The sequence below is a fragment of the Oncorhynchus nerka genome, linkage group LG27, assembly GCF_034236695.1.
Source record: "Oncorhynchus nerka isolate Pitt River linkage group LG27, Oner_Uvic_2.0, whole genome shotgun sequence".
NCBI lineage: Eukaryota > Metazoa > Chordata > Actinopteri > Salmoniformes > Salmonidae > Oncorhynchus > Oncorhynchus nerka.
The window spans coordinates 9679556-9692794 of record NC_088422.1 but is presented as its reverse complement, the minus strand read 5'-3'; the positions used below and the strand labels follow the sequence as shown (position 1 = coordinate 9692794).

Genomic DNA, 13239 nt, shown 5'->3' with positions numbered 1-13239 from the left:
TCTTTTTTTGTTGTCTCGAGTTGCACCTACCCCAATATTATTATCACGTTACTGAATGTATCCAGATTATTTTAGGATTTTATAACAAACAAACGCGGCGAAAAGTCCAGTAAATGTAAAATACACATAAAATCAACAGTGTAGTGTTTGGATTCAGTCGCGTGTGAACTGTTATGTCCTCAATACCACTAGACGTGTAGAACCTCCCTCCCCCTACTGTTTACCTGCTACCCGTATTAAGACAACGGATAACTACCATTAATACCACTAGACGTGTAGAACCTCCCTCCCCCTACTGTTTACCTGCTACCCGTATTAAGACAACGGATAACTACCATTAATACCACTAGACGTGTAGAACCTCCCTCCCCCTACTGTTTACCTGCTACCCGTATTAAGACAACGGATAACTACCATTAATACCACTAGACGTGTAGAACCTCCCTCCCCTACTGTTTACCTGCTACCCGTATTAAGACAACGGATAACTACCATTAATACCACTAGACGTGTAGAACCTCCCTCCCCTACTGTTTACCTGCTACCCGTATTAAGACAACGGATAACTACCATTAATACCACTAGACGTGTAGAACCTCCCTCCCCCTACTGTTTACCTGCTACCCGTATTAAGACAACGGATAACTACCATTAATACCACTAGACGTGTAGAACCTCCCTCCCCTACTGTTTACCTGCTACCCGTATTAAGACAACGGATAACTACCATTAATACCACTAGACGTGTAGAACCTCCCTCCCCCTACTGCTTACCTGCTACCCGTATTAAGACAACAGATAACTACCATTAATACCACTAGACGTGTAGAACCTCCCTCCCCCTACTGTTTACCTGCTACCCGTATTAAGACAACGGATAACTACCATTAATACCACTAGACGTGTAGAACCTCCCTCCCCCTACTGTTTACCTGCTACCCGTATTAAGACAACGGATAACTACCATTAATACCACTAGACGTGTAGAACCTCCCTCCCCCTACTGTTTACCTGCTACCCGTATTAAGACAACGGATAACTACCATTAATACCACTAGACGTGTAGAACCTCCCTCCCCCTACTGTTTACCTGCTACCCGTATTAAGACAACGGATAACTACCATTAATACCACTAGACGTGTAGAACCTCCCTCCCCCTACTGCTTACCTGCTACCCGTATTAAGACAACGGATAACTACCATTAATACCACTAGACGTGTAGAACCTCCCTCCCCCTACTGCTTACCTGCTACACGTATTAAGACAACGGATAACTACCATTAATACCACTAGACGTGTAGAACCTCCCTCCCCCTACTGTTTACCTGCTACCCGTATTAAGACAACGGATAACTACCATTAATACCACTAGACGTGTAGAACCTCCCTCCCCCTACTGCTTACCCGCTGCCCGTATTAAGACAACAGATTAATACCACTAGACGTGTAGAACCTCCCTCCCCCTACTGTTTACCTGCTACCCGTATTAAGACAACGGATAACTACCATTAATACCACTAGACGTGTAGAACCTCCCTCCCCCTACTGCTTACCTGCTGCCCGTATTAAGACAGATTAATACCACTAGACGTGTAGAACCTCCCTCCCCCTACTGTTTACCTGCTACCCGTATTAAGACAACGGATAACTACCATTAATACCACTAGACGTGTAGAACCTCCCTCCCCCTACTGCTTACCTGCTACCCGTATTAAGACAACGGATAACTACCATTAATACCACTAGACGTGTAGAACCTCCCTCCCCCTACTGTTTACCTGCTACCCGTATTAAGACAACGGATAACTACCATTAATACCACTAGACGTGTAGAACCTCCCTCCCCCTACTGCTTACCTGCTGCCCGTATTAAGACAACAGATTAATACCACTAGACGTGTAGAACCTCCCTCCCCCTACTGCTTACCTGCTACCCGTATTAAGACAACAGATAACTACCATTAATACCACTAGACGTGTAGAACCTCCCTCCCCCTACTGCTTACCTGCTACCCGTATTAAGACAACAGATAACTACCATTAATACCACTAGACGTGTAAACTCCCTCCCCTACTGCACCTGCTGCCCATAAGACAACAGATTAATACCACTAGACGTGTAGAACCTCCCTCCCCCTACTGCTTACCTGCTACCCGTATTAAGACAACGGATAACTACCATTAATACCACTAGACGTGTAGAACCTCCCTCCCCCTACTGTTTACCTGCTACCCGTATTAAGACAACAGATAACTACCATTAACACCACTAGACGTGTATAACCTCCCTCCCCCTACTGCTTACCTGCTACCCGTATTAAGACAACGGATAACTACCATTAATACCACTAGACGTGTAGAACCTCCCTCCCCCTACTGTTTACCTGCTACCCGTATTAAGACAACGGATAACTACCATTAATACCACTAGACGTGTAGAACCTCCCTCCCCCTACTGCTTACCTGCTACCCGTATTAAGACAACGGATAACTACCATTAATACCACTAGACGTGTAGAACCTCCCTCCCCCTACTGCTTACCTGCTACCCGTATTAAGACAACGGATAACTACCATTAATACCACTAGACGTGTAGAACCTCCCTCCCCCTACTGCTTACCTGCTGCCCGTATTAAGACAACGGATAACTACCATTAATACCACTAGACGTGTAGAACCTCCCTCCCCCTACTGCTTACCTGCTACCCGTATTAAGACAACGGATAACTACCATTAATACCACTAGACGTGTAGAACCTCCCTCCCCTACTGCTTACCTGCTGCCCGTATTAAGACAACGGATAACTACCATTAATACCACTAGACGTGTAGAACCTCCCTCCCCCTACTGCTTACCTGCTACCCGTATTAAGACAACGGATAACTACCATTAATACCACTAGACGTGTAGAACCTCCCTCCCCCTACTGCTTACCTGCTACCCGTATTAAGACAACGGATAACTACCATTAATACCACTAGACGTGTAGAACCTCCCTCCCCCTACTGCTTACCTGCTACCCGTATTAAGACAACGGATAACTACCATTAATACCACTAGACGTGTAGAACCTCCCTCCCCCTACTGCTTACCTGCTGCCCGTATTAAGACAACAGATAACTACCATTAATACCACTAGACGTGTAGAACCTCCCTCCCCCTACTGCTTACCTGCTACCCGTATTAAGACAACGGATAACTACCATTAATACCACTAGACGAGTAGAACCTCCCTCCCCCTACTGCTTACCTGCTGCCCGTATTAAGACAACAGATAACTACCATTAATACCACTAGACGTGTAGAACCTCCCTCACCCTACTGCTTACCTGCTGCCCGTATTAAGACAACGGATAACTACCATTAATACCACTAGACGTGTAGAACCTCCCTCTCCCTACTGCTTACCTGCTGCCCGTATTAAGACAAGGGATAACTACCATTAATACCACTAGACGTGTAGAACCTCCCTCCCCCTACTGCTTACCTGCTACCCGTATTAAGACAAGGGATAACTACCATTAATACCACTAGACGTGTAGAACCTCCCTCCCCCTACTGCTTACCTGCTACCCGCTGCAGTGATGACTCGGCTGGGCAGCAACGTGTCCCATTCCCTGCCCTCCCTGGAACAGCGGAGCTGGCTGAGTTTGGCTCCGGACACCGCAGAGACGTCGTTCTCCACCTCCAGGTACACCGGGGGCTCCGTACTGACCTACAAACATACACAATATGGCGGAAAGAGAGCACATCCCCCCGACTAGCATCCATTGTACTCATCATGACTCCGTCTATGACCATGTGGGTTGTTTAGCCACAACTGAAGAGTGATGTAATAGCATACCTGAAGAGTAAATGCTTTCTGCGGTGTGGGAGTGGGCAGTTTGAGGACAGCCACGGGGATAGCAACGACGCAACAGGGCTCCTTCTCTGATGAAGGGGTAGCCTGCAAGTGTGCAGTTGGGGAAAGAAGAAGAAAAAGAATGCATAAATGTCCCTGGTCAAAAGTCCCCACATTATAATTGGAAGAGAAAACTCTAACATCGCCTGTAAGATAGAAAGGTGACTCCAAACACACGTTAAACTAATAGCAGCGGTTTTAAACAAAAGGTTGGCAAAAATGTATGTCCAAGTCAAGAAAGCGTACCAGCAGCTAGCTGTACTAAACTGGTACTAAACTATGTATTTTCAAAGCCTGTTAGATACTATGTAAGCGTTATTAGCACCAATGAGTGCAAATGGCGAGTTCACATGCTATTGGAGTTATCAGAAGTTCCGAGTGGGAAATCTCACTTCAATAGCTAGGTTTCCTTAAAATTTGCATTAAAAAAAACAACACCTTTTCCCACCAGAAGTTTCCATCAAACTGACTCGTGTTTACAAGGCAGTGCCTGATGACGTAATGCACATAACATTTAAATTAAACACTTTTTGCGCTTCAGTTCTCACGTACCAACAACAACAACAACAACAAACACACACATTTAATGTGTTTTAGCTCTCAAGACCATAGCTGGCTGATAAAGTAGACAGGTTCAGTTATTATACTGATCAAAAATATAAAACGCAACAATGCAACAATTTCAATGATTTTACGGCGTTACAGTTCATATGAGGAAATCAGTCAGTTGAAATGGATTAATGAGGCCCTAAATCTAAGGATTTCAGATGACTGGGCCTCACAGCGGGCCTCGGGATCTCGTCATGGTATTTTTGCGCATTCAAATTGCCATCGATAAAATGCAATTGTGTTCGTAGCTTATGCCTGCCTATACCATCAGCCCACCACCACCACGGGGCACTCGGTTCACAACATTGACATCAGCTAACCGCTCTCCCACACAACTCCATACACGTGGTCTGCGGTTGTGAGGCCAAAATATCTAAAAACGACATTGGAGGTGGCTTATGGTAGAAAAATGAACATTCACTTAACTGGCAACAGCTCTGGTGGACATTGTGTGGCCTATTTTGTCCCCAGCACAAGGTGCAGCTGTGTAATGAGCATGCTGTTTAATCAGCTTCTTGATATGCCACACCTGTTAGGTGGATGGATTGTAAACAAATTTGTGAACAAAATTTTTAGAGAAATAAGCTTTTTGTGCGTATGGAACTTTTATTTCAGCTAATGAAACATGGGACCAACATGTTACATTTGATATTTTTGTTCAGTGTATTATGAAATGGATAAGAGAAAGATCATTTTTATTTGTTCAATGGCAGCTAAGCACCAGTCGTCGTTGCATTTAACTTAAGACCCTCGATATTTATTGGAAAAGAGAATCAAGCTCATCACCGTGCACTTCCACCTCATTGCGAACTTCATCACAACTTATAGCCTATTATAAACTGGGTGGTTCGAGCCCTGAATGCTGATTGGCTGACAGCCGTATACCACGGATAAGACAAAACATTTTTTTTCACTGCTCTAATTACATTGGTGACCAGTTTGTAATAGCAATAAGGGACCTCGGGGGGTTGTGGCATATGGCCAATATACCACAGCTAAGGACTGTATCCAGGCACTCCGCGGTCATGCATAAGAACAGCCCTTAGCCATGGTATATTGGCCATATACCACACCCCCTTGTGCATTATTGCTTAAATAAACTCTGCGTTACATTTTCAAGTCGTAGTGGGAGGCCCAGAGAACATAGCATTTTGTGACTGCAAATTTACCTTCGACATGGTTATTCTAGAAAAAAAATTGTGCAATAAATCATTTCCACTGCAATCTGTCACATAACACATTTTACAGACACAAAAATATCCCACCAAGTCTAACGAACAAACCGTCTGTCGATATTACTTAAATACTAAACGACACTTCCTGTTTCCATCACAGCCGTCGTGATTTATTTTTCTACGCAATGTGGATGGAAACGTGGTTAAGCATCATCCAACTCATAACTACAAAAGGGAATCTAGGATACATTTTTGTTACCCGAGTTACGACATTTCACCAACGACCTTTCACCTTTTTAACCAAAAGTTGCAAACATTAATTATTGACAATTATAAACTCATCAATGGGGATAATATAGATAGATAGTCTAACCATATTGTCAAAGTTAAGCAAGCTAACTTCATTATTTGCAATATTAGCAAGCTTATCAAGCTAGCTAAAATCTTCTTGGTTGAAGAATAAGAATTTGTCTGACCTAAAAACCACGTGCAAAAATGTGTTTATTCAGTTGTTGCTCGAGATATTAATTAATACATTGAAATGCAGTACCAGTCAAATGTTTGGACACACCTACTCATTCAAGGGTTGTATAATAATAGTGAAGACATCAAAACTATGAAATAACACACATGGGATCATGTAGTAACCATAAAAACTGTTAAACAAATCAAAATATATTTTATGTTTAAGATTCTTCAAAGTAGCCACCCTTTGCTGCAACCTGCTTCATGAAGTAGTCAACTGGAATGCATTTCAATTAACAGGTGTGTCTTGTTAAAAGTTCATTTGTGTAATTTATTTTACACAATGCGTTTGAGCCAATCAGTTGTGTTGTGACAAGGTATGTGGGTGGTATACAGAAGATAACCCTATTTGGTCAAAGACGGTGATTCGATGGGCACCACCCTCTAATGAACCCTGTGGTTGTGGGCAGTGCAGTTTCCGTACCAGGCAGTGATAAAGCATGACAGGACGCTCTCAATTGTGTATCTGTAAAAGTTTGTGCGGGTCTTAGGGGCCAAGCCTCCTGAGGTTGAAGAGGTGCTGTTGCACCTTTTCAGATCATCAGTGATGTGTACACAGAGGAAATTGAAGCTTTTCATCTTCTCCACTGCGGTCCTGTTGATGTGGATAGGGGCGTGCTCACACTGCTGTTTCCTGAAGTCCACGATCAGTTCCTTTGTTTTGTTGACGTTGAGAGAGAGGTTATTTTCCTGGCACCACTCCACCAGGGCCCTCACCTCCTCCCTGTAAGCTGTCTCGTCATTGTTGATAATCTGGCCAACAACTGTGTTTTCATCAAACTTGATGACCGAGTTTGAGGTATGCGTGGCTACGCAGTCATGGGTGAACAGGGAGTACATGAGGGTGCTGAGCACGCACCCTTGTGGGGCCCCTGTGTTGCACAGTGCAGGGTTCAGACCCAGGGCCCTGAGCTTAATGATGAGCTTGGAGGGAACTGGTATTGAATGCTGAACTATAGTCAATGAACAGCAGTCTGACATAGGTAGTGCTCTTCTACAGATGGGATAGGACAGTGTGCAGAGTGATGATGATTGCATTGTCTGTGGATCTATCGGGGCGGTAAGCAAATTGAAGTGGGTCCAGGGTGTCTAGTAAGGTTGAGGTGATATGATCCTTAGCTAGCCTTTCAAAGCACTTCATGCTGACAGAAGTGAGTGCTACCGGGTAATAGTTATTTTGTTCAGTTACCTTTTCTTTCTTGGGTACAGGAACAGTGGTGGACATCTTGAAGCAAGTGGGGAGCAGGCTGCGCCGGTGGTACTGTGATATCCTCAAAGCGGGCGAAGAAGGTGTTTAGCTTGTTCGGGAGCAAGAAGTCTGTTTTTCCCTTTGTATTCACGGCTGTGAATATAATCGAAGATAATTCTCTTTGGACGTAATACGTCGGCATTTGATTGTGAGGTATTCTAGGTCGGGTGAACAAAAGGACTTGAGTTTCTGTATGTTATCACAATCACACCAGGAGTCATTCAACATACACCCCTGCCTTTCTTCTTCCCGGAGAGTTCTTTATGCCTGTCTGCACGATGAACTGAGAACCCAGCTGGCTGTATGAACGGGGACAGTATATCTAGAGAGAGCCATGATTCTGTGATACAGAGTACGTTACAGTCCCTGATGTCTCTCTGGAAGGAGACCCTCTCTCCCTGAGCTTGTCTACTTTATTGTCCAGAGACTGAACATTAGCGAGTAATATACTCGGAAGGGGTGGATGTTGCGCCCGTCTCCTGAGTCGGACTAGAAGTCCACTCCGAAAACCTCTTCTCCTCCGGCAGCATCTTGGAGCAGCCTCTGGGGTAAGTTCTCCCTCCCTGGGAGGTACGAACAAAGGATCCAATTCGGGAAAGTCGTATTCCTGGTCTTAATGCTGGCGAGATACCGCCGCTCTGATATCCAGAAAGTTATTTCCGGCTGTATGTAATAACACAAAAAAAAACATTCTGGGCTAATAAAGGAAGAAATAACACACACAAAAAAAACAAAAAATACTGCAAAGTTGCTTAGGAACTAGAAGCAGAGCTGCCCTATCTGTCGGCATCATTCATGGTCGAATTGCTGCAAAGAAACCACTACTAAAGGACACCAATAAGAAGAAGAGGCTTGCTTGGGCCAAGAAACACGCACAATGGACATTAGACCGGTAGAAATCTGTCCTTTGGTCTGATGAGTCCAAATTGTAAAATGTTGGTTCCAACCGCTGTCTTTGTGAGACACAGAGTAGGTGACCGGATGTTCTCTGCATGTGTGGTTCCCACCAGGAAGCATGGAAGAGGTGTGATGGTATGGGTTTCTTTGCTCGTGACATTGTGATTTATTTAGAATTCAAGGCACACTTACCCAGCATGGCTACCACAGAATTCTGCACCATCCCAATCTGGTTTGCGCTTAGTGGGACTATCATTTGTTTCAAAAGGACAATGGCCCAACACACCTCCAGGCTGTGTAAGAGCTATTTGACCAAGACAGAGAGTAATGGAGTGCTGCATCAGATGACCTGGCCTCCACAATCCCCCGACCTCAACCCAATTGAGATGGTTTGGGATGAGTTGGACCACAGAGCGAAGAAAAATCAACCAACAAGTGCTCAGCATATTTGGGAATTCCAAGAGTGTTGGAAAAGCATTCCTCGTGAAGCTGGTTGAGAGAACACCAAAAGTTGGCATCAAGGCAAAAGGTGAATACTTTGAAGCGTCTAAAATATATTTTGATTTGTTTAAAACTTTCATGTCTTCACTACTATTCTACAATGTAGAAAAACCCTTGAATGAGTAGGTGTCCAAACTTTGGACTGGTGCTGTAGATCTTCATTGTCAAGGGTTTAAACACTGGTTCCCATGCTTGTTCAATGAACCATAAACAATGAATGAACATGCACCTGTGGAACGGTCGTTAACACACTAACAGCTTACAGACAGTTGGCAATTAAGATCAGTTATGAAAACTCAGGACACTAAAGAGGCCTTTCTACTGACTCTGGAAAAACACCAAAAGAAAGATGCCCAGGGTCCCTGCTCATCTGCGTGAATGTGCCTTAGGCATGCTGCAAGGAGGCATGAGGACTGCAGTTGTGGCCAGAACAATGAATTGCAATCTCCGTACTGTGAGACGCCTAAGACAGCGCTACAGGACGGACAACTGATCGTCCTCACAGTGGCAGACCACGTGTAACAACACCTGCACAGGATCGGTACATCCGAACATCACACCTGTGGGACAGGTACAGGATGGCAACAACAACTGCCCGAGTTACACCAGGAACGCACAATCCCTCCATCAGTGCTCAGACTGTCCGCAATAAGCTGAGAGAGGCTGGACTGAGGGCCTGTAGGCCTGTTGTAAGGCAGGTCCTCACCAGACATCACCGGCAACAACGTCACCTATGGGCATAAACCCACCATCGCTGGACCAGACAGGACTGGCAAAAAGTACTCTTCACTAACGAGTCACGTTTTTGTCTCACCAGGGGTGATGGTCGGATTCGCGTTTATCGTCGAAGGAATGAGCGTTACACCGAGGCCTGTACTCTGGAGCGGGATCGATTTGGAGGTGGAGGGTCCTTCATGGTCTGTGTGTCACAGCATTATCAGACTGAGCTTGTTGTCATTGCAGGCTATCTCAACGCAGTACGTTACAGGGAAGACATCCTCCTCCCTCATGTGGTACCCTTCCTGCAGGCTCATCCTGACATGACCCTCCCTCATGTGGTGCCCTTCCTGCAGGCTCATCCTGACATGACCCTCCCTCATGTGGTGCCCTTCCTGCAGGCTCATCCTGACATGACCCTCCCTCATGTGGTGCCCTTCCTGCAGGCTCATCCTGACATGACCCTCCCTCATGTGGTGCCCTTCCTGCAGGCTCATCCTGACATGACCCTCCCTCATGTGGTACCCTTCCTGCAGGCTCATCCTGACATGACCCTCCCTCATGTGGTGCCCTTCCTGCAGGCTCATCCTGACATGACCCTCCCTCATGTGGTACCCTTCCTGCAGGCTCATCCTGACATGACCCTCCCTCATGTGGTGCCCTTCCTGCAGGCTCATCCTGACATGACCCTCCAGCATGTGGTACCCTTCCTGCAGGCTCATCCTGACATGACCCTCCCTCATGTGGTGCCCTTCCTGCAGGCTCATCCTGACATGACCCTCCCTCATGTGGTGCCCTTCCTGCAGGCTCATCCTGACATGACCCTCCCTCATGTGGTACCCTTCCTGCAGGCTCATCCTGACATGACCCTCCCTCATGTGGTGCCCTTCCTGCAGGCTCATCCTGACATGACCCTCCCTCATGTGGTGCCCTTCCCCTCATGCAGGCTCATCCTGACATGACCCTCCCTCATGTGGTACCCTTCCTGCAGGCTCATCCTGACATGACCCTCCCTCATGTGGTGCCCTTCCTGCAGGCTCATCCTGACATGACCCTCCCTCATGTGGTGCCCTTCCTGCAGGCTCATCCTGACATGACCCTCCCTCATGTGGTGCCCTTCCTGCAGGCTCATCCTGACATGACCCTCCCTCATGTGGTACCCTTCCTGCAGGCTCATCCTGACATGACCCTCCCTCATGTGGTGCCCTTCCTGCAGGCTCATCCTGACATGACCCTCCCTCATGTGGTACCCTTCCTGCAGGCTCATCCTGACATGACCCTCCCTCATGTGGTACCCTTCCTGCAGGCTCATCCTGACATGACCCTCTCTCATGTGGTGCCCTTCCTGCAGGCTCATCCTGACATGACCCTCCCTCATGTGGTACCCTTCCTGCAGGCTCATCCTGACATGACCCTCCCTCATGTGGTACCCTTCCTGCAGGCTCATCCTGACATGACCCTCCCTCATGCGGTACCCTTCCTGCAGGCTCATCCTGACATGACAATGCCACCAGCCATACTGCTCGTTCTCTGTGTGATTTCCTGCAAGACAGAAATGTCAGTGTTCTGCCATGGCCAGCGAAGAGCCCGGATCTCAATCCCATTGAGCACATCTGCGACCTATTGGATCGGAGGGTGAGAGCTAGGGCCATTCCCCCCAGAAATGTCCGGGAACTTGCCGGTGCCTTGGTGGAAAAGGGGGGTTACATCTCACAGCAAGAACTGGCAAATCTGGTACATGTATTTATGTATGTATGTATGCATGCATGTGTGTATGCATGTGTGTATGCAGACATACACTACCATTCAAAAGTTTGGGGTCACTTAGAAATGTCCTTGTTTTTGTTGATTAAAATAATATAAAATGTATCAGAAACACAGACATTGTTAATGTTGTAAATGACTATCGTAGCTGGAAACGACTGATTTTTTATGGAATATCTACATAGGCTTACAGAGGCCCATTATCAGCAACCATCACTCCTGTGTTCCAATGGCACGTTGTGTTAGCTAATCCAAGTTTATCATTTTAAAAGGCTAATTGTTCATTAGAAAACCATTATGCAATTATGTTAACACAGCTGAAAACTGTTGTACTGATTAAAGAAGCAATAAATCTGGCCTTCTTTAGACAAGTTGAGTATCTGGATCATCAGCATTTGTGGGTTCAATTACAGGCTCAAAATGGCCAGAAACAAAGAACTTTCTACTGAAACTCATCAGTCTACTCTTGTTCTGAGAAATGAAGGCTGTTCCATGCGAGAAATTGCCATGAAACTAAAGATCTCGTACAACGCTGTGTACTACTCCCTTCATAAAACAGCGCAAGCTGGCTCAAACCAGAATAGAAAGAGGAGTGGGAGGCCCCGGTGCACAACTGAGCAAGAGGACAATTACATTAGAATGTCTAGTTTGAGAAACAGACAACTCACAAGTCCTCAACTGGCACCTTCGTTAAACAGTACCAGCAAAACACCAGTCTCAACGTCAACAGTGAAGAGGCGACTCCGGGATGCTGGCCTTCTTGGCAGAGTTCCTCTGTCCAGTGTCTGTGTTATTTTGTCCATCTTAATCTTTTATTTTTATTGGCCTGAGATATGAGATATGGCTTTTTCTTTGCAACTTTCATCTAGAAGGCCAGCATCCCGGAGTCGCCTCTTCACTGTTGACCCCTGCCATACCACAGCGTACCCATAGGGGACCCCCGGTTGAATATTCCTACACTATAGGAATAAGGGTGTCATTTCGTACGCAGCCAATCAGCTTGTTGATCCCATATCCAATCAAGACCATTACATTCAAAGACAAGCATATCTTGAATATTTTCATATCTTCCATCAGAAAAAATATGTAAAGTCATGAGATTACGTGAAATCAACTGGCACTGGCCTTACCTGCTGGAAGGTTTGGTGGGACACGGGCATCATCATTTTAGCGTCCATTTTCCTGGGCCGTCCCTTTTTCCTTTTCTCTACCTGGTTGTCCCCTCCGTCCACGTCTAGGGCCTTCCGCTTCTCCACCTGGTTGTCCCCTCCGTCCACGTCTAGGGCCTTCCTCTTCTCCAACTGGTTGTCCCCTCCGTCCACGTCTAGGGCCTTCCTCTTGGTGAAGGAGGGGGACTTCACCACAACCATCTTGTCCTCGCTGTCGCTGCTCGTCTCATCCTTGAGCTCCTTTAAAGTGCTGCTGTCTTTCACTCTACAACAGGAGGACAACAACCACAGAAATAGACTCACCATTTGTTCCATTAACCCATTAACCCAATCGCCTTAGTAGTGTTTCCTCATATATGATCATAGGCGAAGCAATGCTTGGAAAAATATTGAATTTTCATGCCCAATTTGAATTGATGTACTTCCTACCCTATTTCCAGGTTAACAGGGACACTTCGTGCTCTATTTCCTGTTTAATGGGGACATTTCCAGCTTTACTTCCTGTTCACTTGGCCTCATTGACCTGAATGAAGATGCCCTTTCTAGTAATTATATTTCGAAGAGAGACAACCTCCAAGTCCCAGTCAACAAGGAAACAACAAAAACAGATCAATCTAGTTCAGTGAATATATATATATATTTTTTAAAGAAACTGGTCATCACTTAACATCTATTCCAAGAAGTGTCAATCAAAGGTGGATTGCTCCATTAAAAACAAGGCTAGCATT

The 13239-nt window shown here is 45.8% G+C and overlaps 1 protein-coding gene across 1 annotated transcript in view; it reads right to left on the bottom strand.

The window, feature by feature from the left end:
* LOC115111238 (protein HIRA) overlaps window positions 1–13239 on the bottom strand; it is a 59579-nt gene that overhangs the window by 19593 nt on the left and 26747 nt on the right. Inside the window, exons 16-18 of the mRNA XM_029637099.2 lie at window positions 12473–12776; window positions 3849–3950; window positions 3571–3719 (exon numbers count right to left, since the gene is read on the bottom strand). Of these exons, the coding sequence (XP_029492959.2) occupies window positions 3571–3719; window positions 3849–3950; window positions 12473–12776 (555 nt within the window). The remainder of the gene's footprint in view (window positions 1–3570; window positions 3720–3848; window positions 3951–12472; window positions 12777–13239) is intronic.